Source organism: Bufo gargarizans, chromosome 1 (genome assembly GCF_014858855.1).
Source record: "Bufo gargarizans isolate SCDJY-AF-19 chromosome 1, ASM1485885v1, whole genome shotgun sequence".
Lineage (NCBI taxonomy): Eukaryota > Metazoa > Chordata > Amphibia > Anura > Bufonidae > Bufo > Bufo gargarizans.
In genome coordinates, this window is record NC_058080.1 from 749,842,506 (window position 1) to 749,869,107 (window position 26,602).

Sequence of the window (26,602 nt, forward strand, 5' to 3'; positions counted from 1 at the left end):
TGAGGGTTAAATGCACTTGGTGACAGGCGCAGCTTGCCCCTGATTTTGTATATGGCCAAAAAATGAACAGACTATTGCTGGTTAAATGTACTTGGTGTGACAGCTTCACCCTGATGTAGGCTTTAGCCAAAAAACAACCACACCATTGAGGGTTAAATGCACTTGGTCGCAGCTTGTGCTGGCGCACCACAAGACACAAAATGGCCGCCGATCACCCCAGAAAAATGTGACTGACAAACGGTCTGTGCAGCCTAAAAACAGTGAGCAATTGAGGATCAGCAGCTCAATGATCCACAGCTGCAGATCGATCAGTTAATCAAGTCCTTTGGAGGAGTTAATCTGCCTAATCTCGCCCTACTGTCGCAGCCGCAACCTCTCCCTACGCTAATCAGAGCAGAGTGACGGGCGGCGCTATGTGACTCCAGCTTAAATAGAGGCTGGGTCACATGGTGCTCTGGCCAATCACAGCCATGCCAATAGTAGGCATGGCTGTGATGGCCTCTTGGGGCAAGTAGTATGACGCTTGTTGATTGGCTGCTTTGCAGCCTTTCAAAAAGCGCCAAGAAAGCGTCACAAAAGCGCGAAGAAAGCGACGAACACCGAACCCGAACCCGGACTTTTACGAAAATGTCCGGGTTCGGGTCCGTGTCACGGACACCCCAAAATTCGGTACGAACCCGAACTATACAGTTCGAGTTCGCTCATCCCTAGTTATAAGGCAAGATTTCAAGACTCTGAGGTCCCTTCTTCAGACTAAGAATAAAAAATTTCTAAAGATATTTGGATATACACAGGAAGGAGGTGGAGTCATAAATTGCAAAACACCAACAAGCCAAGGAATGGTCTTGGAGAAAGAGTCCTTAATAAGTTTACAGATGAGCTGTGTGAAGGTTTGTTAGTCTCTGAGTTTAGAGAGGAGAAAACCCCTCTTTGTCCTCAGATGTTGCAACAGACCATAAAACCTGGATCAAAGACAGGCATAAATCTGTATCCCAAACTCGTCTATCCCTTTGGGATTTGAAATGACCCTTTAATATTAATAATATTGTGGCAGGCACAAAGTTGGGTATAACTACAGTGAGGGGCCACAAGGCAGACATAACTACAGTGAGGGGTCACAAGGCAGACATAACTACAGTGAAGAGCCACAGGGAGGACATGACTACAGTGAGGGGCCACAAGGATAACGCAACTACAGTGGTGGCCCCTCCACAAGGAGAACATGACTACAGTGAGGGGCCACAAGGAGAACATGACTAAAGTAAGGGGCCACAAGGTGGACAGAACTACAGTGAGGAGCCACAAGGAGGAGATAACTATAGTGAGGGGCCATAAGGAGAACAAAACTACAGTGAGTGGCCACAAGGAGAACATGACTTCAGTGAGGGGCCACAAGAAGAACATAACTACAGTGAGGGGAAAAAAGGAGACCATGACTACAGTGAGGGGCCACAAGGAGGACATCACTCCAGTGAGGGCTCTATGGATATGTGCTAGACAGCTGTAGACCCCAAGGGTCCTCTATGGCTATGTGCTAGACAGCTCTAGACCCCAAAAGTCCTCTATGACTATGTGCTACACAGCTGTAGACTCCAAGCATCCTCTATGGCTATGTACTACACAGATGTAGACCCTAAAAGTCCTCTGTGACTATGTGCTAGACATCTGTAGACTCCAGGTGTTCTCTATGACTATGTGCTAGACAGCTGTAGCCTCCAACAGTCCTCTATGGCTATATGCTAGACAGCTGTAGACTCCAAGAGCCCTGCCGCTGTAGACTCTAAGTGTACTTAATGACTATGTGCTAGACAGCTGTAGACCCCAAGAGTCCTTTAAAATAATGGACGCACATCGGCCGGGACGGTTCGTGAACGCGATTGCAATCAAATGTTCGCGAACCGCAAGTTTGCAGCGGGCCCCATTCACTTTAATGGCAGGCGAACCTGAAAAACCTTTAGTTCATATTTGCAGCCACCAAATACTTAGTAGAAGTGTACAAATAGTCCCACAACATGGACAATGACATACTAGAGGGGGATCAATGATAAAAATTCCAACAAAAAATATGTATCTTAATCAGGGGACATTTTTATGCGTCTTAAAGGGAAATTCTCAGAAATGTGCCCTGTTGGAACCTAGAAATTTTTTATTTTAGGCCAAGGGAGTACGAGCCTTAAAAATTTGGCATTCACCTGACATAAAAGATATTCTGATTATGTGGCTCGAGGTACTTTATGCGGTCAATGGATAAACATTTTACTGTAGGCCGCTGGACTGCAGGCCCCAAACATTAGGCATTCACCGGACAGAAAAGATCAAGTGATTATGTGGCCGGAGGTATATTACACGGTCAATGGATATCAATTTTATTACAGACCAGTACAAATAAAGGTCAAATACATATGTTTAAAAGAACTAAAAACATAAAATTGGATTTAACGAAATACCCCCTCTTGAAAAAAAAACTAATGATAATAGTTGAAATTCGATAACACGTGGTCGTCACTGGTGTTGAATTCCTCTGAGGCCGCAACAATTATTCATTCACCGTACAGAAAAGAACAAGTAAGTATGTGGCTGGAGGTGGATTACACGGTCATTGGATATCAATTTTACAGCAGGCCAGAGGACTACAGGCCCCAAAAATTATGCATTCAGCGTACATAAAAAAACAAGTAAGTATGTGGCTGGAGGTAGATTACATGGTCATTGGATATCAATTTTACAGCAGGCCAGTGGACTACAGGCCCCAAAAATTATGCATTCAGCGTACAGAAAAGAGCAAGTAAGTATGTTGCTGGAGGTAGATTACACGGTCATTGGATATCAATTTTACAGCAGGCCAGTGGACTACAGGCCCCAAAAATCATGCATTCAGCGTACAGAAAAGAACAAGTAAGTATGTGGCTGGAGGTAGATTACACGGTTATTGGATATCAGTTTTAGAACAGGGCAGTGGACTACAGGCCCCCAAAAATTTAGCATTCAGCGTACAAAAAAGAACAAGTACCGTATTTATCGGCGTATAACACGCACAGGCGTATAACACGCACCTTCATTTTAAGAGGGAAATTTCAGGAAAGAAATTTAAATTTCAAATAAAGAACTTTGAAGCAAAATAAGGGTAGCTCAGAACTTTTTTTTATTAATATTATTACCACTTATAAGGTAAATAATGTAAAAGGATGACACTTATGGGGCTCTGTGGATGACACTTATGTCATCCACAGATCCCCATAAGTGTCATCTACAGATCCCCCATCAGATGGATCAGTGTGGAGAGAGGAGGCGGGGACACTCATGGCGGGGCCCGGTGCAGTGACTCTACTCTAATACACCGGGCCCCGCAACTGTTAAACATTCAATCTGATCTCTATATCTAATTGTAGACGCGCTGTACGGTACTTACTGTAGTACCGGAGGTATAACATTAAGACGGCGCAGACCGGCATCTCCCTCGGTCATGCGCCGCCTGTCTCAGCTCCCTCCTCATGCGCCGCCTGCCCCAGCTCCCTCCTCATGCGCCGCCTGCCTGCTTATCTCACTTTATGAATGAACAGAAAGGCGGCGCATGACAGAGTGAGCTGGGGCAGGCGCCGCATAACAGAGGGAGCTGGGACAGGCGGCGCATGAGGAGGGAGCTGCGGCAGGCGCTGCGCCGTCTTAATGTTATACCTTCGGTATGTAAAAACATGGCTTCTTAACATTATATCGGCGTATAACACGCATACATCATTTGCCCCAAAGTGCGTGTTATACGCCGATAAATACAGTAAATATGTGGCTGAAGGTTGATTACATGGTCATTGGATATCAATTTTATAGCAGGCCAGTGGACTACAGGCCCCAAAAATTATGCATTCAGCGTACATAAAAGAACAAGTAAGTATATGGTTGGAGGTCTATTAGACAGTCAATGGATATCAATTTTACTTACATATGTTTAAAAGAACTAAAAATATTAAATTGGATTAAAAACATGGCTAACTAAATCCCCCCTCTTGAAAAAAACCCTAATGATAATAGTTGAAACACGTGGTCGTCACAGGTGTTGAATTTCTCAGAGGCCCAAAACATTAGGCATTCAACGGACAGAAAAGGCCTTTTATGCCACTGTAAGAGAGGGACCATTATTTGTTCTGGGTGGTGGCGGATATTTGTGGGCTGTCATGAGGAAATTCAATTAAACGTGGTCGACTCGTCACATGTGTTGAATTCCTTCAAGATCCATGCCTCATTCATTTTTAGAAATGTGAGGTAGTCCACACTGTCGTGAGCTAGGCGAGAGCGCATATCGGTCACGATCCCCCCTGCTGCGCTGAAGGTCCTTTCGGACAGGACACTGGACGAGGGGAAAGCCAAGAGTTCCATGGCAAATTGTGCCAGCTCTGGCCACAGGTCAAGCCCAGTAGTCCAGGGGTTCCTCGCTTCTCAGAGCATCTACATCGACCGTTAACCCGATGTGGTTGGACACCTGTCTGTCTAGGCGTTCCCTGAGGCTAGATCCGGAGGAAGGCTGTCGATGGCTTGGCTGCAAGAATGGTCTCATTTCAGAAGTGACCAACACATCTTCAAACCGCCCTGTTCTTGCATGCGTTGGATTGGTACCTGCAACAGTTTCTCTGTGAGTGCAAATTCCAGCGCCCGCAAAATCAGAATGCAGAATTTCTTGAAGCAAGACCTGGAAGTGCTGCATTCTGACAGCCCTCTGTAATGCTGGTAACATGTCCGCCATTTTGTGTTTGTACCGTGGTTCTAAGTACATTGCCACCCAGTACTGGTCCTTGCCCTTTATGCTTTTTATACAGTGGTCCCTCTTCAAACACTGGAGCATGAAGGCCCCCATTTGCACTAAACTGGAAGCGGTGGAGTGGCCTGGCTCCTGCTCATCATCCAGGACAATGTCGTCCTCGGTCTCCTACACCTAGTCATGGACAACATTAGGGATCCCAGAAACGTTTAAAGCATGCTCTTCTTGCTCCTCTTCCGCCCCGGCACCATCCTCCTCTGACTCCTCTTCAGACTCCTGTAGACTTGTCTCAGATGGAGTAGCCCCACCTGGGAATTCATCCAGCATTGCAACTTCCTCATCTTCCTGCTCCTCAATGCACGCTCCAGAAAGAAGGAGTAAGGTACAATGTCACTGATGGCCCCCTGGTTGCGACTGACCAGTTTGGTGATCTCATCAAATGGCCGCAGAAGTCTGCATGCGTCCCTCATTAGCAGCCGCTGACGCAGTGAAAAAAAAACAAGCTCCCCAGAACCTGTCCTGCTGCAGAGTTCGTACAGGTAGCCGTTAACAGCAAGTTTCTGCTGGGGCAGCCTATCAAGCATATACAAGGTGATGTTCCAGCGCGTCGGGCAGTCACAAATCAGGCGTCTGACGGGCAGGTGGGGTCGCTGCTGAATGTCAGCAAGGCGAGCCAGGGCCGTGTAAGATCTTCTAAAATGGCCAGAGATTTTCCTGGCCTGCCGCAAGACGTCCTGGACCCCGGGGTATTTGGCAACGAATCTATGCACGACTAAGTTCAGGACGTGTGCCATGCACGGCACGTGTGTCATTTTGCCCTGCAGGACCAGTGTGGCTCTTGGCTTCCAGGCACAACAGCCGCAGCACAGCATGGCAACGTCTCACCTTGCACATCGAATAGGTTCTAGGGAGCTTGGGGGGGCGCAGTGGAAGAGGCGGTAGCAGTGGAAAAGGAGGAGTCAGCCGAGGAGGAGAGGGAGGATAGAGTAGGAGGAGGAGAAGAAGAGGCAGGCCTGCATGCAATCTGTACACGGGTGCCACGGGTTGCATGCTTGACAGCAGTCAGAAGGTTCACCCAATGGGCAGTAAAAGGTATGTACCTTCCCTGCCCGTGTTTGCTAGACCACGTTTCTGTGGTCAGATGTATCTTGGCACCGACACTGTGTGCCAGAGATACAATCACTTGCCGCTGAACGTGGCCACAAAGCTCCGGGATGCCCTTCTGGGAGAAATATTTCCCTACGGGGACCTTCCATTGCGGTGTTCCAATGTCCACAAATTTTCTGAAGGGCTCCGAGTCCACCAGTTCATGTGGCAGTAGTTGGCGGGCTAGCAGTTCCCACAAGCCAGCGGTCAGCCGTTGGGCAAGAGGGTTATCTGGCGTCATCATCTTTTTTCGCTCGAACATTTGGGCCACGGAAGCCTGCCTTTTGCCAGATGAACATGACGATGGCATGGTGGAAGGTGGAGTGGAGGACTAATGGGAGGAGAAGGAGAAGAGGCAGGACGTAGAGTGCCGGGAGTGTGTCTTTGTGGTTTCTGATGGTGTTGCTCCCACTGGGCTCAGTGATGGGAGGCCAGGTGCCCTAGGTGAGTGTTGGGCTTACCGCGACTTATGTATTGACAGCACAGGCTGCAGATGGCAACACTATTGTCAGCAGCAGACATGTTAAAAAAAAGCCCACACTGCAGAGCCATGTGCCGGCGTGCTGGGAGCGCCAGATGTGACCGTGCATGGTAGATGGCTCATTCCAGATACATTAGCAGTCTGCTTTTTGCCTCCTGTGCACTGTAAGTTCTGCCTGCTTCTCCTCCTTATCTGCTGCTCCGTCTCTCCGTCTGAACTCCCCTCCTCTTCCTCTCTTGTGGGCACCCACGTGACGTCTATCGACACATCATCATTGTCACCTTCACCACCACTGACATTAGAGATCTCGGAGTAGGCAGAAACAGTGGGGACCACCCTTCTTGGGCTGATCTGGGTACTGTCGTTAGACTGCTGGGTGGTGACCGTTGATACCTTCTCTTTCTGAACCGATGCCAAGAATGGCTGCGCATCGGTAAGGTCTTGGAATGGATGGGAAAATAATTACTGTGACTCGTGCGGAGGGGATATGGTGGTGGTGGTGGTGTCTTTGGCGGTGCACACAGCAGAGAGTGAAGAGGGTGCAGAAGCGGAAGGCTGAGTGAGCCACTCAACCAAGTCTGGTGCGTCCTTTGACGTAATCGCATGCACCTTCTGCAACTTCCCACTTAGGCTCCGGCCTGGTGCACCTGCTCGACCCCTACCACCTCTGCGGAATGGACTGCCTCTTCCTCTGCCTGTCATTTTCAAAATTACCCCATGACAAAAGTCCCTATAGAAGAGCAGTATTTGTGGAAGAAGGTATATCACACCCCTGCCTCCATCACTTTTTTGGGGGGCAACTGGTATATCACACCAGTAGAAATTATTTGTTCCAATAGCGTTTGTCACTCTGTGTAGATGCGGTAACGCAGCAAAACCGTAAACAAATGCTGCACTACCTAAATGCACTATATAGAAAGTATATTATTGGTATATCACACCCCTGCTTCAATCAGTTTTTTGGGGGGGCAACTGGTTTATCACACCAGTAGAAATTATTTGCTCCAATAGCGTTTGGCACTCTGTGTAGCTGCGGTAACTGCAAACAACTGCTTCACAATACAATTGCACTATAATATACTTTCTATGTTAGAAAGTATATTATAAGTATATTACACCCCTCAGTAAGTCACACCTATCTATAGCACAATGTTACCAGTCCTTAAAAGCACTTTTGTGTCCCTATTAGCTAGCGTTTGATGTCTCTAACAGTCTGTCCCTGCTCCACACGACAACCCCTCCCTACACTGGCAAAAGACTGAATGTAAAATGGCGGCCAGATCAGGTTTATTTATAAGGTAGAGAGTGTGTCCATGTGCTGAAACGTCTCAATTGGCTGTGCTGTACCACCTGATGGATGTGTCATGGGTCAAAGTTCTTCACAATCTAAAAGAATATGGCACCGGCGGACATCGCCATATGTTCGCCCATTCGGCAAACTGAGAACGAGCAAAGTTCGCCGCAAAACGACAGCTGGGCGAACCGCAAGGCCATTTCTAGTCCTCTTTGACTATGTGCTAGACAGCTGTAGACTCCAAGCGTCTTCTATGGCTATGTACTACACAGCTGTAGACCCTAAGAGTCCTTTGTGACCATGTGCTAGACCACTATAGATTCCAGGAGTTCTCTATGACTATGTGCTAGACAACTATAGATTCCAGGAGTTCTCTATGACTATGTGCTAGACAACTATAGATTCCAGGAGTTCTCTATGACTATGTGCTAGACAACTATAGATTCCAGGAGTTCTCTATGACTATGTGCTAGACAGCTGTAGACTCCAACAGACCTCTATGGCTATGTGCTAGACAGCTGTAGACTCCAAGAGTCCTCTATGGCTATGTGCTAGACAGCTGTAGACTCCAACAGACCTCTATGGCTATGTGCTAGACAGCTGTAGACTCCAAGAGTCCTCTATGGCTATGTGCTAGACAGCTGTTTGTTTTTCCACAATCACGTCAATCATACTTTCTCATTTTATATATTAATCATGTTATTTTTGCTAATCATACTTTTTCACTTATTTTACACATTTTATTATGTTATTTTTAGTCATGCATAATCACGTCATTTATGTTTTTCTCTCATGTTTCTATATATTTCGATGTCATATCTTCCATAATTTATTTTACTTATTATGATTATAATTAATTATGCATTCTTCTTTATTCATTTATATATGTCCCTTTTGGCCCACATTTGTCTGTATATAGCAGTTACACCTTCCCCTTTTGTCCACATGATCCATCTTTTTACCTATTCTCTAGTGTCCGGAGGTTGCGTACGCACCCGTGACTGGCCATTACGTGGGTACTACGCACTTCCGGTCCAACTCATATCCCAAGAGGAGGCGTCTCTCTTCAGCGAATTTTGTGCCATTAGAAACGTACAGTGCACATCGGTATGCTATTTTTTAAATTATGTTTGTTTTACATTGATTGGTGGGCTGGAACATAAATACTGCTCACTCTTCGGAAGAACCGCACCCCCAGTTAAAGGTGTTTTGCCGAAACGCACGTCGGGGTGTGCGGTCCTTCTGAGATTGACAGTAACAGCATGAGTAAGCCTTGTCTCATTGTATGATCTTGCTTCCCTTTCTGTGTGAGGGTTATTTTGTTTTCTCTTGTCAGACTTACAGTAGGTGTTATTTTGGTGAACTATATTTGGCACTATGCACTTTAAACTTATGCTGTAACAGAACATGTCTGAAAATTACATATATCATGGTGTTTAATATTGACCCCACACAGTTTTAAATATGTGACGTAATTTTATATTGACCTCTTGTCCCTCAGCGGTACCGGACATTTGTGGTTGTGTTTTTCATCTTTTTATTGTATTGTTATGTATTTAATAATAATTATTGTTATTTTTATACATATGGCTGTCACGGAAGGTGTACAGGAAACAAGACAACACAAAATGAATATATGACTCACTGGATCCGAAACTAAGGAACAAAAAGAGAGACCCCTGCATCAGACCTGGCACTCTCCCTGACTGCTCAGCCTATGTGAAAATCCCAATGGTAGATGATCGCATATCCTCGTACCTCAACTGTATAACACCTGAACACCCTATAATAGTGAGGGGACACTACCACCGGCTCCCTACACTAGACACGGAGGGAGTCAGGGTCACCTGGGATCCAGCAAACAGAAAATCACAAATGAATGTACAACACTTATCTTGTAGAAGACTGGGAAATAGGATCAGCATGCACACACACTCCAGGAAGTTGTATAAACCATACACACTAATGCATTATGGGGAGGAATTTAAAGGGATGCAATCAGTCCAACTACATGACAGCTGAGAGAGGCTAACGAGATGAGGAACTGAAAACCAAAACAAAAGAAGCTCAAGGAGGAGGTTCTGAAAGGCATCTGTCAGAGCTTCTCAGATGTCTGGTGGTGACAGTACCCCTCCCTCTACGAGTGGACTCCGGACACTCAGAGCCCACCTTCTCAGGATGGGACCTATGGAAAGCCCTGATGAGACGAGTGGCCTTAATGTCCGTCACTGGGACCCACATCCTCTCCTCAGGACCATAACCCTCCCAATGAACGAGGTACTGGAGAGAACCGCGGACAACACGAGAATCCACAATCCTAGAGACCTGAAATTCAAGATTACCATCAACCATAATCGGAGGAGGAGGCAAAGGCGAGGGTACAATGGGTTGAACATAAGGTTTTAATAAGGACTTATGAAAAACATTATGGATCTTCCAAGTCTGAGGAAGATCAAGACAGTAGGCAACAGGATTGATGACAGACAGGATTTTGTAAGGCCCAATAAACTTAGGACCCAACTTCCAGGAGGGAACCTTCAATTTGATATTCTTGGTAGACAACCACACCAGATCACCAACATTCAGGTCCGGACCAGGCACACGTCTCTTATCTGCCACACGCTTATATCTCTCACTCATGCTCTTTAGATTATCCTGAATCTTTTGCCAAATAGATGACAAAGACGAGGAGAATCTGTCCTCAACAGGTAAGGCAGAAGACCCCTCTCCCGAGAATGTCCCAAACTGCGGATGAAACCCATATGCACCAAAAAATGGTGACTTATCAGAGGACTCCTGACGACGGTTATTTAAAGCAAACTCAGCAAGGGACAAAAAAGAACACCAATCCTCCTGATTCTCCGCCACAAAACAGTGCAGATATGTCTCCAGATTCTGATTGACGCGCTCTGTCTGGCCATTCGACTGCGGGTGGAAAGCAGAAGAGAATGACAACCGAACCCCCAAGCGAGAACAGAAAGCCTTCCAGAATCTGGAAACAAACTGCGTGCCCCTATCAGAGACTATGTCTGAAGGAATACCATGCAATTTGACAATGTGATCAATAAATGCCTGCGCCAGCGTCTTAGCATTGGGCAAACCAGGAAAAGGGATGAAATGCACCATTTTGCTAAAACGGTCCACCACCACCAGAATCACAGTCTTCCCCTAGGAACGAGGCAGGTCCGTTATGAAGTCCATGGACAGATGTGTCCAAGGACGGGAAGGAATGGGTAAGGGAAGGAGAGGACCTGATGGCCGTGAATGAGGGTCTTTGGCACGAGCACAAGTCTCGCAGGCTGCCACAAAACCCTCAACCGACTTACGAAGCGCAGGCCACCAGAATCTCTGAGCGATGAGATCCACTGTGGCTCTTGCCCCCGGGTGCCCAGCAAGGACAGTATCGTGGTGTTCCTTAAAAATCTTGTGTCTTAAAGCGAGAGGCACAAACAACCTCCCAGGAGGACAAAGATCAGGAGCCTCTGACTGGGCTACCTGCACCTCTGCCTCCAATTCAGGATAAAGAGCAGAGACCACCACACCTTCAGCCAAAATGGGACCCGGGTCTTCAAAATTCCCACCTCCCGGAAAACAACGTGACAGGGCATCTGCCTTCACATTCTTAACCCCAGGGCGGAACGTGACAACAAAATTAAACCTTGAAAAGAACAAAGACCACCTGGCCTGTCTCGGGTTCAGACGCTTGGCTGACTCCAAGTAGGCCAGATTTTTATGGTCAGTAAACACGGTAATAGGGTGTCTGGCTCCCTCTAGCCAATGGCGCCATTCCTCAAAAGCCAACTTGATGGCCAACAACTCCCTATCTCCCACATCGTAATTTCTCTCTGCGGAGGAGAGTTTCTTCGAGAAACAGGCACACGGTCGCCATTTGGCAGGAGAGGAACCCTGAGACAAGACCGCACCCACACCCACCTCAGAAGCATCAACCTCAACTATGAAGGGTAGAGAAATATCAGGTTGTACCAAGATGGGAGCGGAAGCAAAACTCTCCTTGATATTAGAAAAGGCCTTACGCGCCTCTTCCGACCAGGAAGAAAAATCTACCCCCTTTCTGGTCATATCAGTGAGTGGTTTAACAACAGAGGAATAGTTCAAAATAAACTTCCTGTAATAATTGGCAAAGCCCAAAAAACGCATCAGCGCCTTCTGATTCTCAGGAAGCTCCCACTCAAGCACAGCGCGGACCTTCTCGGGGTCCATGCGAAAACCAGAAGCGAAGAGAAGAAACCCCAGAAATTTAATTTCTGGAGCCGCAAACACACATTTTTCCAGTTTTGCGTATAATTTATTCTCCCGCAGGATGAGCAAGACCTGACGTAAGTGTTCCTTATGAGTTTTGAAATCAGGAGAAAAAATCAAAATGTCATCCAAATACACTAATACAAATTTTCCCATTAAATGATAAAAAATGCTGTTCACGAAATGCTGAAAAACGGCTGGGGCATTCATCAAACCAAAAGGCATAACCAAATTCTCAAAATGGCCCTCAGGGGTATTGAAGGCCGTCTTCCATTCGTCTCCTTCTCTGACCCTGACCAGGTTGTATGCCCCTCTTAGATCTAATTTGGAAAAGACTTTAGCCCCAACAATCTGGTTAAACAGGTCCGGGATCAGAGGAAGCGGATAAGGGTCACAAATAGTGATACTGTTCAGCTCCCTGAAATCCAGACAAGGTCTTAAAGAACCATATTTTTTCTTAAAAAAAGAAAAAACCAGCGGCAACAGGTGACTTCGAGGGTCGTATGTGTCCTTTTCTCAGACTCTCAGAGATATAAGCACGCATAGCGACCCTTTCAGGTTGGGAGAGATTGTATAAACGAGATTTAGGCAGCTTGGCGCCTGGGATGAGATTAAAGGGGTTATCCCACTTTCCATTTTTAAACTTACCTGCTGCCACCGCGCGTTCACTTCCTGGATTCTGGCTGGGGGCGGGCTTCATCTTGATTGAAGTCTTCTCGCGGCCGTGCCGCGCGCTGGACTGAACGCGCACGCCGCCGCGCATGCGCAATGGTGACTTATTCCTGCCCAGTATAGTACAGAGCCGGCGTGTGCGTTCGCAGCTCTGTACTATTCTGTCCGGGAAGAAGTCACTGTCGCGCATGCGCGGCACTGTGCGCGTTCAGAACAGCGAGCGGCCCGGCCGGGAGAAAAGAAGGAGTCTTCTGGGCAAGCGCGACCATCGGGATTTTGGAGAAGAGCGGTGGTCGTAACCAGGGGAGACCGAGTCACAACAATAAGGTAAGTGGGGATGAATTTTATCCTAATCGGTGGGAATTTGTTAATAAAGTATATTTACAAAAATGATCACTGTCAAATCATTAACAGATTTAACAGTGATCATTATGATGGGATAACCCCTTTAATAGGGCAATCGTACTCCCTGTGCTGGGGCAAATCCTGAACTCCACTCTCAGAGAAGACATCCGAAAATTCAGAGAGAAAAGATGAAACAGATGTCGTATTTGCCTCGCTTGCCAATCAATGGTGGGGTTATGTTTAGTGAGCCAGGGTAGCCCCAACACAAGAGGAGTAGGCAATCCGCTAAGGACGAAACATGACACATCCTCAACATGAGCATTACTCACAATTAAACGGATATTGTGAACTATGCCCTTTAATGATTTCTGAGAAAGTGGAGCGGAATCAATAGCAAAAACAGGAATATCCTTTCCCAAAGTGAATACCTGGAAACCATGAGTTATCGCAAATTGATTATCAATGAGATTGACAGCTGCTCCACTATCTACAAAAATCTCACAAAAAAAATTCTTGCTCTCTAGCGCCACCCTGGCAGGCAGGACAAAACGGGAACTACAAGCAAACGGAAAACCTTCAATTTCCGCCTCAACCCTGCCAATAGTAACAGATGGAACATTTTTAAAAGATTTTTTCCTTTTTGTTTCTTTATTACTCCCAAAAAACTGCCTGAATCTCCTAGAGGGACAAACATTTGCCAAATGATTTATACCTCCACAACAAAAACAAACCTTCCCATGCGGGCTGAATCTTCTATTGTCAGAGGCAATCAACCCCAGCTGCATGGGCTCCTGCTCAGAAGGGGCTGACTGAGACCCCTGCGCACAGAATGAGACCGCTGCACTGTCCTGGGTTTGAGTATGACAGGAAGGAGTGAACTCTCCTCTCTCTCTAAGACGCCTGTCAATACGAACGGCCTGAGATATAGCAGAGTCCAAGGAGATAGGCCTCTCATGAAAGGCAAATGCATCTTTCAATCCCTCTGAAAGACCATGGCAAAATTGACTTCGGAGTGCAGCATCATTCCAACCAGTATCAGCTGCCCATCTCCGAAATTCTGAGCAGTATATCTCTGCGGATTGTTTACCCTGGCATAACAGACGTAGTCTAGACTCAGCCAAAGCAATACGATCCGGATCATCATATATCTGACCCAGGGCTAAAAAGAATTCATCCACTGAACGGAGGGGCCGTGCCCCCACCTGCAGCGAAAAAAGGCCCACGACTGAGCGTTACCCCTGAGCAGCGATATAATGATCCCCACCCTCCGTTCCTCATCACCAGAGGAATGGGGAAGAAGGCGAAAATGGAGTTTGCAAGCCTCTCTAAAACGCACAAAATTCTCACTACCCCCGGAGAACGTATCCGGGAGCGAGATCTTAGGCTCAGAACAAACTCCATGAACGCAAGCTGAACCAGTCACTTGAAACTGAGAAAGAGTCTTACGAGATCAGCTACCTTCAATGAAAGACCCTGGAAGCGTTCAGTCAAAAGTGAAACCGGATCCATGCTTGAGACGGTTTTGGCGGTTTATAATGTCATGGAAGGTGTACAGGAAACAAGACAACACAAAATGAATATATGACTCACTGGATCCAAAACTAAGGAACAAAAAGGGAGACCCCTGCATCAGACCTGGCTCTCTCAGCCTATGCGAAAATCCCAATGGTGGATGATCGCATATCCTCGTACCTCGACTGTATAACACCTGAACACCCTATAATAGTTAGGGGACACGACCACCGGCTCCCTACACTAGACACGGAGGGAGTCAGGGTCACCTGGGATCCAGCAAACAGAAAATCACAAATGAATGTACAACACTTATCTTGTAGAAGACTGGGAAATAGGATCAGCATGCACACACACTCCAGGAAGTTGTATAAACCGCACACTAATGCATTATGGGGAGGAATTTAAAGGGATGCAATCAGTCCAACTACATGACAGCTGAGAGAGGCTAACGAGATGAGGAACTGAAAACCAAAACAAAGGAAGCTCAAGGAGGAGGTTCTGAAAGGCATCTGTCAGAGCTTCTCAGATGTCTGGTGGTGACAATGGCTATTTAAAGACTCAGTTTTTTGTAGGTTTATGTGCTAGACAGCTGTAGACTCCAAGAGTCCTCTATGGCTATGTACTAGACAGCTGTAGACCACAAGAGTCCTCTATTGCTATGTGCTAGACAGCTGAAGACCAAAGAGACCTCTATGGCTATGTGCTAGACAGTTGTAGACCCCAAGAGTCATCTATGGCTATGTAGTACACAGCTGTATACGGCAAGAGTCCTCTATGGCTATGTGCTAAACAGCTGTAGACTCCAAGAGTCCTCTACGGCTATGCGCTAGACTGCTTTAGACCCCAAGAGTCCTATATGACTATGTGCTAGACAGCTGTAGACACCAAGAGTCCTCTATGACTATGTACTACACAGCTGTAGACTGCAAGAGTCCTCTATGGCTATGTGCTAGAAAGCTGTAGACTCCAAGAGCCCTGCCGCTGTAGACTCCAAGTGTCCTCTATGATTATGTGCTAGACAGCTGAAGACCCCAAGAGTCCTCTATGACTATGTACTAAACAGCTGTAGATTTCAAGAGTCCTCTATGAGTATGTACTAGACAGCAGTAGACTTCCAATGTACAGGGTTCATATACAATCGTGGCCAAAAGTTTTGAGAATTACATAAATATTGGAAATTGGAAAAGTTGCTGCTTAAGTTTTTATAATAGCAATTTGCATATACTCCAGAATGTTATGAAGAGTGATCAGATGAATTGCATAGTCGTTCTTTGCCATGAAAATTAACTTAAACCAAAAAAAAACTTTCCACTGCATTTCATTGCTGTCATTAAAGGACCTGCTGAGATCATTTCAGTAATCGTCTTGTTAACTCAGGTGAGAATGTTGACGAGCACAAGGCTGGAGATCATTATGTCACAACAGTTTGGTGAAGAACAATGCATTTTCCAGCACGATGGAGCACCGTGCCGTAAGGCAAAAGTGATAACTAAGTGGCTCGGGGATCAAAACGTTGACATTTTGGGTCCATGGCCTGGAAACTCCCCAGATCTTAATCCCATTGAGAACTTGTGGTCAATCCTCAAGAGGCGGGTGGACAAACAAAAACCCACTAATTCTGACAAACTCCAAGAAGTGATTATGAAAGAATAGGTTGCTATCAGTCAGGAATTGGCCCAGAAGTTGATTGAGAGCATGCCCAGTCGAATTGCAGAGGTACTGAAAAAGAAGGTTCAACACTGCAAATACTGACTCTTTGCATAAATGTCATGTAATTGTCGATAAAAGCCTTTGAAACGTATGAAGTGCGTGTAATTATATTTGACTACATCACAGAAACAACTAAAACAAAGATCTAAAAGCAGTTTGGCAGCAAACTTTGTGAAAACTAATATTTGTGTCATTCTCAAAACTTTTGGCCACGACTGTAGTCTCGGAGACTCCCTACTTAGTTCTCAGCACAAGTGCTCCGCCCCCTTATATCACATGACTATCTTTACAAGTCTTGATGCTCTTTAAAAAATAAACAATATAAAATATTGTTTTTGATACCTTTTAACGGCTAACTAAAATACATGATGTTATAAGTCAAGATTTCAAGACTCTGATGTGCCTTCTTCAGACTAAGAATAAAAAAATCTCTAAAGAGACTTGGATATACACAGGAATGAGGTGGAGTCATAAATTGCAAAACACCAACAAATCAAGGAATGGTCTTGGAGAAAGAGAAAGTTTACAGATGTGTGTGAAAGTTTGTTAGTCTCTGAGTTTAGAGAAGAGAAGACCCCTCTTTCTCCTCAGATTTTGCAGCAGACCATAAAACCTGGATCAAAGACAGTTATAAATCTGTATCGCAAACTCGTCTATCACTTTGGGATTTGAAATGACCCTTTAATATTAATAATATTTTGACGGGCATAAAGTTGGGCATAACTACAGTGAGGGGCCACAATGCGGACATAACTACAGTGAGGGGCCACAAGGCAGACACGACTACAGTGAGGGCCACAAGGAGAACACGACTACAGTGATGGGCCACAAGGTGGAGATAACTACAGTGAGGGGCCACAAGGAGAACATGACTACAGTGATGGGCCACAAGGTGGACAGCACAGCAGTGAGGAGCCACAAGGAGGACATAACTAGAGTGTGGAGCAACAATGAGGACATAACTACAGTGAGGGGCCACAAGGAGGACATTAGTACAGTGAGGGGCCACAAGGAGGATATAACTACAGTGAGGGGCCACAAGGAGGACAGAATTACAGTGAGGGGCAAGTGAGAGGCTAGAAGGAGGACATCACTCCAGTGAGAGGCCACAAAGAGGACATGATTACAGTGAGGAGCCACAAGGTGGACAGAAATACAGTGAGGAGCCACAAGTAGGACATAACTAAAGTGATGGGCCACAAGGAGGACATAACTAAAGTGAGGGGCCACAAGGAGGACATAACCCCAGTGAGGGGCCGCAAGGAGGACATAATTACAGTGAGGGGTCGCAAAGAGGACATAACTACAGTGAGGGGCCACAAGGAGGACATATGTACAGTGAGGGGCCACAAGGAGAACATGACTACAGTGAGGGGCCACAGGGAGGATTGAACTACAGTGAGGGGCACAATGTGGATATTACGACAGTGAGGGGACACAAGGAGGACAAAAACTACAGTGAGGGGCCACAAGGAGGACATAACTAAAGTGAGGAGCCACAAGGAGGACATAACTAGAGTGAGGGGCCACAAGGAGGGCATAACTAGAGTGAGGGGCCACAAGGAGGACATAACTAGAGTGAGGGGCCACAAGGAGGACATAACTAGAGTGAGGGGCCACACGGAGGACATCACTAAAGTGAGGGGCACAATGTGGATATTACTACAGTGAGGGGCCACAAGGAGGACAGACCTACAGTGAGGGGCCACACAGAAGACATCACTAAAATGAGGGGCACAATGTGGATATTACTACAGTGAGGGGCCACAAGGAAAAAAAAACTACAGTGAGGGACTACAAGGAGGACATAACTAAAGTGAGGGGCCACAAGGAGGACAATACTAAAGTGAGGGGGCTACAATGAGGACATAACTCCAGTGAGGGGCCACACGGAGGATATAACTGCAATGAGGGGCCACAATGTGGGCATTAGTACTGTGTGGTAGCACTTAGGGGAAATGCCCTAGATGATCCTGTTATACATGGGGATGGCTCGGTCTTCCAGGCTTCACTGGGGCAGTCACCTTCCTTATGTGATTGTTCTTTTTTCACCACAGGGACCTTGTTCTGGATCCAGTGGACGTCACACTGACGGCAGCGACACCTGGATGAGGGAGGACCAGTTGGTTCTTTCCTTTACTGCAGGGTGTATTGGTGCCGCTGTGTACCCGGTGATAGATTGTATTAGGTGAGTGGGACTGGGTGAGTAGAGTTGTGCACTGGGCGGAGTTAGAGGAGTGGAAGCCACGCCTCTCCTCAGAGGTCTCACATTACACTACAGGGTCCTTCTAAAAAAATTAGCCTATTGTGATAAAGTTCATTATTTTCTGTAATGTACTGATAAACATTAGACTTTCATATATTTTAGATTCTTTACACACAACTGAAGTAGTTCAAGCCTTTTATTGTTTTAATATTGATAATTTTGGCATACAGCTCATGAAAACCCCAAATTCCTATCTAAAAAAATTAGCATATCATGAAAAGGTTCTCTAAACGAGCTATTAACCTAATCATCTGAATCAACTAATTAACTCTAAACACCTGCAAAAGATTCCTGAGGCTTTTAAAAACTCCCAGCCTGGTTCATTACTCCAAACCGCAATCATGGGTAAGACTGCCGACCTGACTGCTGTCCAGAAGGCCATCATTGACACCCTCAAGCAAGAGGGTAAGACACAGAAAGACATGTCTGAAGGAATAGGCTGTTCCCAGAGTGCTGTATCAAGGCACCTCTGTGGGAAGGAAAAAGTGTGGCAGAAAACGCTGCACAACGAGAAGAGGTGACCGGACCCTGAGGAAGATTGTGGAGAAGGACCGATTCCAGACCTTGGGGGACCTGCGGAAGCAGTGGACTGAGTCTGGAGTAGAAACATCCAGAGCCACCGTGTACAGGCGTGTGCAGGAAATGGGCTACAGGTGCCGCATTCCCCAGAAACAGTGGCAGAAGCGCCTGACCTGGGCTACAGAGAAGCAGCACTGGACTGTTGCATGTCATTCGGAAATCAAGGTGCCAGAGTCTGGAGGAAGACTGGGGAGAGGGAAATGCCAAAATGCCTGAAGTCCAGTGTCAAGTCCCCACAGTCAGTGATGGTCTGGGGTGCCATGTCAGCTGCTGGTGTTGGTCCACTGTGTTTTATCAAGGGCAGGGTCAATGCAGCTAGCTATCAGGAGATTTTGGAGCACTTCATGCTTCCATCTGCTGAAAAGCTTTATGGAGATGAAGATTTCATTTTTCAGCACGACCTGGCACCTGCTCACAGTGCCAAAACCACTGGTAAATGGTTTACTGACCATGGTATTACTGTGCTCAATTGGCCTGCCAACTCTCCTGACCTGAACCCCATAGAGAATCTGTGGGATATTGGGAAGAGAAAGTTGAGAGACGCAAGACCCAACACTCTGGATGAGCTTAAGGCCACTATCGAAGCATCCTGGGCCTCCATAACACCTCAGCAGTGCCACAGGCTGATTGCCTCCATGCCACGCCGCATTGAAGCATCCTGGGCCTCCATAACACCTCAGCAGTGCCACAGGCTGATTGCCTCCATGCCACTCCGCATTGAAGCAGTCATTTCTGCAAAAGGATTCCCGACCAAGTATTGAGTGCAGAACTGAACATAATTATTTGAAGGTTGACTTTTTCTGTATTAAAAACACTTTTCTTTTATTGGTCGGATGAAATATGCTAATTTTTTTAGATAGTAATTTGGGGTTTTCATGAGCTGTATGCCAAAATCATCAATATTAAAACAATAAAAGGCTTGAACTACTTCAGTTGGTGTGTAATGAATCTAAAATATATGAAAGTCTAATGTTTATCAGTACATTACAGAAAATAGTGAACTTTATCACAATATGCTAATTTTTTTAGAAGGACCTGTATGGTATAATATTCCTCTTCTGGAGAGCATCGAGACTTCTCACCACTGGCTGACACCGGACCAAACCGTCATCTCTACAAGCTCTTCCCACTTCTTCTCCTCTCCACAGCTGAGCTCCGCCCTCTGTACTGATCACATGACAGTGACATCACCCCAGGTCCTTCACTATCACTTATCTGCTCCACAGCTAAGCTCCGCCCCCTGCACTGATTACATGATAGTGACATCACCGCAGGTCCTTCAGCTCTGGCAGTGCAGCAGATACTGGGCAGGTCCTGGTCGGTAGTCAGGGCTCTTGTTCTCTCTGGTATCAGCCATTCCTCCAGCCTGCAGGTAAGATGAGCTGTGAGGAGACAGTGTGGTGGAGAGCTCAGACATGTCACCTCTGGAGATTCTCCTCCATTACACACAAGGAATCCTTCTCTGCTCCTCAGCTTAGTATGATGGGGGAAGTAGTAGTGGATGAGAGAATCTGCTCTGTGTGAATGAGCAGAAAGGAAAAGAGGTGACCCTAGGGGCATCAGACAAAAAGGGGGACAGAAAAGTCCGGGGGGGGGCCTGTGCTCCCCCAATAATATACCCAAAATGATACCCCCAAAGGAATGACTCGGCCAAAGCTCCCGAGCATAAATCAGAATAAGGAAGAAATGGAGCTCAAAAAGCCAAAGTAATAAATGTTATGAATATTTTATTATATCATGAAGAAGACATCAATAATTACATACACATAGATGCAGTGGGACAGGGAAACAAAAGAAACAGGGAAAGGAACAACAGCGCCACCCTGGGTGGAGAACTCCGGTCATAAATCATAGAGGGTGTAATCAGCAGGATAAATACATAATAATGAAAAAGAATAATATAGCATAATAATACTGCCGGTACATAATAAGTATAGTAACAGAGGTGAGTCCCAGAATGTAAGGAAAAACGAAGGCACGCCGAAACGCGCGTTGGGGTAGCGCCATCCTGGTTTGGTCCTCTCTTGGTCTGATTCTCTGGTGAGTTCCACCCATTCATTTTTACGTCCGGTCTTGTTCCTCACGGATCACTATTCTGTTGCTAGGTTATCGACTTGCAAGCCGGATTTTTGTGTTCCCTTGTATGGGTTCTTTACTCTTTTTTCCTTACATTCTGGGACTCACCTCTGTTACTATACTTATTATGTACCGGCAGTATTATTATGCTATATTATTCTTTTTCATTATTATGTATTTATCCTGCTGATTACACCCTCTATGATTTATGACCGGAGTTCTCCACCCAGGGTGGCGCCGTTGTTCCTTTCCCTGTTTCTTTTGTTTCCCTGTCCCACTGCATCTATGTGTATGTAATTATTGATGTCTTCTTCAGGATATAATAAAATATTCATACCATTTATTACTTTGGCTTTTTGAGCTCCATTTCTTCCGTATTCTGATCTGTGTGAATGAGGTTTTCACTACCAGGAGCATAGATACACAAGAAGCTTAGAGTTTTTCCATTAGTGATCATTGACTCACTGATTAATTATTATTCCTTTTATTTTGGAGGGTGGGGTCAAGAAAACCAGCAATACGAGCCTTCTGCTGAATGAGCCACCAAGGATGGACAGGAAGGAGATCAGCAGAAGAATATTAGACCTCACCTTGGAGATCATCTCCCTGCTGAGCGGAGAGGTAAACTTTTCTAGATTTCTCTCTTCTTTATTGTATTCTGTAACAAGTCAGACATCGGGAAGGAGAATCCATCATAGGAAGTGATAGGAAGAGTCCAGGGTCCTGGAGAACGGCCTCAAGACCTTCCAAATGACGGAGAACCTGAAGATCAGCCCCCAGTATGGTGAGTGATGTATCATGTGACCAGTGACCAATAGTCATGTTGTAGGAGCCATGAGAAGGTAAGTAGGCACGTTGTACCCAGGAGGAAAGGGCCGGAGGAGAGCACATGGCCCCTGAAGGGTTTATTCCCTAAGTGTCTCTCTCCATCCACAGGAGTACACAATAGTGAAGAAGACATCGGGGGACTGTGTGACTCCCATCATCCATCTCCAGGAGTCAGGAGGGGGGAGCAGGACCCCTCACCCCATCACAGAGCCTCCCCCTCACCCCCTGATACATGAGCAGAAGATCCTAGAACTCACCAACAAGATGATGGAGCTGCTGACTGGAGAGGTGACACTGCTGGGAATGCTGGGAAATTCTCCAGTAACAGCACTGGAGGGGTCTGGGTGATGACGATGTCATTGTGTTGTCAGGTTCCTCTAAGGTGTCAGGACATCACTGTCTATTTCTCCATGGAGGAGTGGGAGTATATAGAAGGACACAAGGATCTGTACAAGGAGACCATGATGGAGGAGCACCAGCCTCTTATATCACAAGGTAAAAGCCATCATGTGCAGTGTATACACGTGTGTGCAGTGACATGTAATGGAGGAGCACCAGCTTCTAATAGCAGCAGAATATTGTTATTTCCCCTTGACAACTTAACCTAGAAGTGAAGGAGCTGAGAGAAGAGTCTGATCTATAGACAGATCTACAGGAGGCCATGTATTCAGTCACTGTGTGCTTGTGTCTCCACAGATGGATCCAGGAGGAGAAATCCATCAGAGAGATGTCCCTGTCTTCTGTATTCCCAGGGCTGTCCAGAGGAGAGGGTCCTAGAGAATCCTCAGGTAGATGGAGCTGAGCCCTATACACATCTATATAGGGGGGTCCTGCAGTCCTAGAGGGGTCTTAGATTGTGGGGGTCTCTTATGTGGATCTGTTAGATTTCCCACCTGTCTGCTGTATTGTACTGAATTGTTACAGATGATAAATCAGTGGGAAGACCTGACTGATATTAAAGTGGAGGATGAAGAAGAGTGGATGATGGGTGATCCCTCCTGTAGGAGTGAGGTGGAGGAGGAAATTCCAGAAGATTTCAACACAGGTATGGAGTCATGAATGGAGAAAGTGGCTTCAGATTTTGTCCTTGGTGCCTTTAGGGCTGGAGGAGAATCTGATCACCGGCTGCTGCGTTGCTCGATAATTGGAGATTTCCTCATCACATCATGGAGTGTTCCCCTTATCCAGCTGACGGCGATCTCTGATCAGGTTCTTCTGATTCTGACTCACTAATAGTGATGAGCAGCATAGGCAATATTCGTATTCGCGATATATATCCCGAATTTTTGGCCTAATATTTACCGTAAATTCTAGAATTCTTGATCTTCAGTCATTATTTTCTTGATTTCGAAAATCAACAATTGGAAAATTTGCAATGAAAATTCACAATATGAAAATTCGCAATCAACACTACTCCTAAAATCAAAGATATAGCAGCCTTCTGATTGGCCCACAAAAATCTGTGAGGTATCATAGGTACTGATGAAAAAGTCTAGAATTTTCGCAATTACGAAGATATAGCACTATATTCTAGATATTCGCAAATTCTCAAAGTGCCAATATTTGCGATTAAAATTCGTGATTAGAATATTCGCTAACAACACTACTTACTAATTACCCTCCCCTTTCACTTTGAGCTGTGACTCCCCTTTTGGAGCGGCAGTCACTCGACATAAAGATTCCAGCTTTTAACGCTTTGGGAAGACATCTTGTCTGTAGGTCATGTGACTTCCCTTCTTTGTTGCCCCGCCCCCTTACAGCATGCCAGTTATTTCTTTAAACTCCTTTTATAAGAGCAGACCAAAGATCAAGCCCACCTACAGGTACATAAATGGGAAGAAAAAAAGTGGAATGCAAAAGCACCAAAATGACATACCGTATTTTCCCCCAATAAGACGCCCCTATTTTTTAGAGAAGGACAATAAGAAAAAATATTTTTCATTAGACCTCAGGTCAGACCAGCAATCAGACCCCCAATGTTAATCAGATCCCCAATGTTAATAAGACCCCAATAAGACCTCACATCAGACCCACAATCAGACCTCAGCTCACATCCAAAAGTCAATGACCCCCAATTAGAACTCAGATATGAGCCCCAATATAAATAAGACCCCATTCAGACCTCAGATCAGACCCCCAGTCTCAAATCACCCTGATGCCTCATTTGATCAGCCCCCATTGCCTCAGATGACAAAATAAAAAAATCACTTACCTCTCCTCACATGTGCTGTGAACCGGAGTGTGCAGCGTGAGGTCACAGAGCTCCCTCACGCTGTGCGCAGCCACAGCACTGCCGACAGCGGAGGAATAGGAAGTGGTGAGTACAGAGCCTTCACCGCTTCCTGGTTCTCCGGTACTAATGAGGGCTTCCATAATAATGGAAGCGCTCATTAGTATTCACCCCATAAGACACAGGGACATTTTCCCCCACATTGGAGGGGAAAAAAATGCATCTCATGGGGCGAAAGATAAGGTAGTATTTTTCCCATAACATTTTTGTATTGTGTAAAAGTGCAAAAACATGCTAAATACTCTACATACATGACATCTCTAAATTAGTACTGTGCTGCAGAATAAAATTAATATGGTGTACTTACTGTACATTAAAAATGACAAAAACAAACAAACAATGGGGAATTGCTGTTTCCCCCCTTCCCCCTCAAAAATGAAAAAAAGCCTAAACAATAAATGACATGTACCTTAAAATTGTCCTGGTAACCCATTAAGGACGAAGCTTATTTCAACCCAAAGGATGCAGCCTAATTTTCAAAATCTGACATGTGTCACTTTATTGTAAATATAATATAACTTTATTCAATTATTAAAATCAATTAACATCCAATTAAAATAATAATACGCGGTGGTGTATGACATAAATGGAAGCAACAGCCTAAGCAGGGAACAATCAAGGTTGGAATAACCAATTGGATATATTGATAATATAAATAGCACAAAACTTCACTGAAAGTTAATTAGCAGCTACTAATATAAAGTGCAAGTGCCTATAGTACCTTTAAATATAAATAATATTAGTAAAGCAGCCTGCCAAAGGTGTGCCAACACAAATCAAATAATAAATACCAACCAAGAGGAATCATTTTTTGTAACCAAAATCAAGAGAGGATTCAAAATGTATGACTGGTACTTGTAGTTCTTGCTGGATCAATTTCCAGCTTAATAGGAACATTATAGGTTTGTCTACTCTGTAGTTTTTTCAATTCCAATTTTTGTCTTCACAGAAAAGCCCAGTAAAAATTGTTATGGAAATGTTATATTATCTCTAAATTCTAAAGCAGAAGATGAAGATACCATGCAGCGTTCTTCAGGAGAAACTCTCATTACCCTTAATGTACATCCAGGACTCCACAGAACAGATGTATCTTATAATCTCCCTAATCATGAGGAACCTGAAGGGGATAAAAGATTTCAGTGTGGTAAAGTGTTTAGTAAAAGATCAAGACTTTCTACACACAGAAGAATTCTCCCAGGGAAAAAGCCAGACTGCTGTGAAGAATGTGGGAAGCACTTCACAAAGAAATCACATCTTGTGTCACATGAAAGAAGTCACACAGAAGAGAAGCCATACTCCTGTTCAGAATGTGGGAAGTGGTTTACAGAAAAATCAAGTCTTGTTAGACATGAAAAAAGTCACACAGGAGAGAAACCGTATTCATGCTCAGAATGTGGGAAATGCTTTATTGGGAAATCCTATCTTGTTATACATCAGAAAAGTCACACAGGGGAGAAGCCATATTCCTGTTCAGAATGTTTTAAGTGCTTCTCATTAAAATCAAGTCTTGTTAGACATGGGAAAATTCACACAGGAGAGAAGCCATACTTCTGCTCAGAATGTGGGAAATGTTTTATATGGAAATCAGATCTTGTTAGACATGAGAGAACTCACACAGGAGAAAAACCATTTTTATGTTCAGAATGTGGGAAATGTTTTACAGATAAATCAACTCTTGTTGCACATTGGCGAACTCACACAGGAGAGAAGCTGTATTCATGTCCAGAATGCGGGAAATGTTTTACAAAAAAATCACATCTTGTTGAACATGTGCGAAGTCACACAGGAGAGAAGCCATATTCATGTTCAGAATGTGGGAAATGCTTTACTACTAAATGCAATCTTAGGAATCATCAGAGATGTCACACAGGAGAGAAGCCATTTTGATGTTATATAGTTTTAAAAGGTATTTATTTGGTTTTAAAGCAAGGAGTGACGACAACATACTGCCAGTGTACCCCTTATTTGATGTTTTATATATTGAAAATGTTTTGTAAGTAAAACAAATTCTATAACTCATCAGCTCAGAAGAAACCATATTTTTTTGGAATATAGGAAATACTATAAGAGCAAAAAGAAATGTTAACCCCGGTTATTCACAGACAGGTAAGTACCTTGGGCTACATAGTAACATGTGTTCCACAACAGCAAATCTCAGAATAGTATGACAACGTGTCTACAGCTTGCCAAATATCTGCCAAATTGCAAAAATGTTGCAGTCATGTTGCAAGCTACGTGACTTGTATTGTGTTATACGACGGCCTCTGACCTGCAACCACATATCCAAGTGTTGAAATGTTTGTGACTGTCGTGGCATATAGTGTGTCACATTGTGACCTATTGACATTGTGATTTTCATACCACATAACATGTTACTGTGTAGCTCCAGC

General features: G+C 45.1%; 1 protein-coding gene and 1 long non-coding RNA gene across 2 annotated transcripts; both read left to right on the plus strand.

Annotated features, from left to right (window-relative positions):
- The first annotated feature begins 20,335 nt into the window (after positions 1 to 20,335).
- LOC122938432 lies at positions 20,336 to 22,079 on the plus strand. Its single transcript, XR_006390019.1, has 3 exons — positions 20,336 to 20,390; positions 21,590 to 21,715; positions 22,031 to 22,079. It is a non-coding gene; the product is annotated as an uncharacterized LOC122938432 (long non-coding RNA).
- A 286-nt stretch (positions 22,080 to 22,365) lies between these two features.
- LOC122938054 (oocyte zinc finger protein XlCOF10-like) lies at positions 22,366 to 25,667 on the plus strand (the record flags this gene model as incomplete). Its single annotated transcript, XM_044293331.1, has 4 exons — positions 22,366 to 22,417; positions 22,619 to 22,710; positions 22,847 to 22,967; positions 25,162 to 25,667. Coding segments are annotated over exons 1-4 (753 nt in total), but the record flags the coding sequence as incomplete, so codon positions are not given.
- Between the last annotated feature and the right edge of the window lie 935 nt (positions 25,668 to 26,602).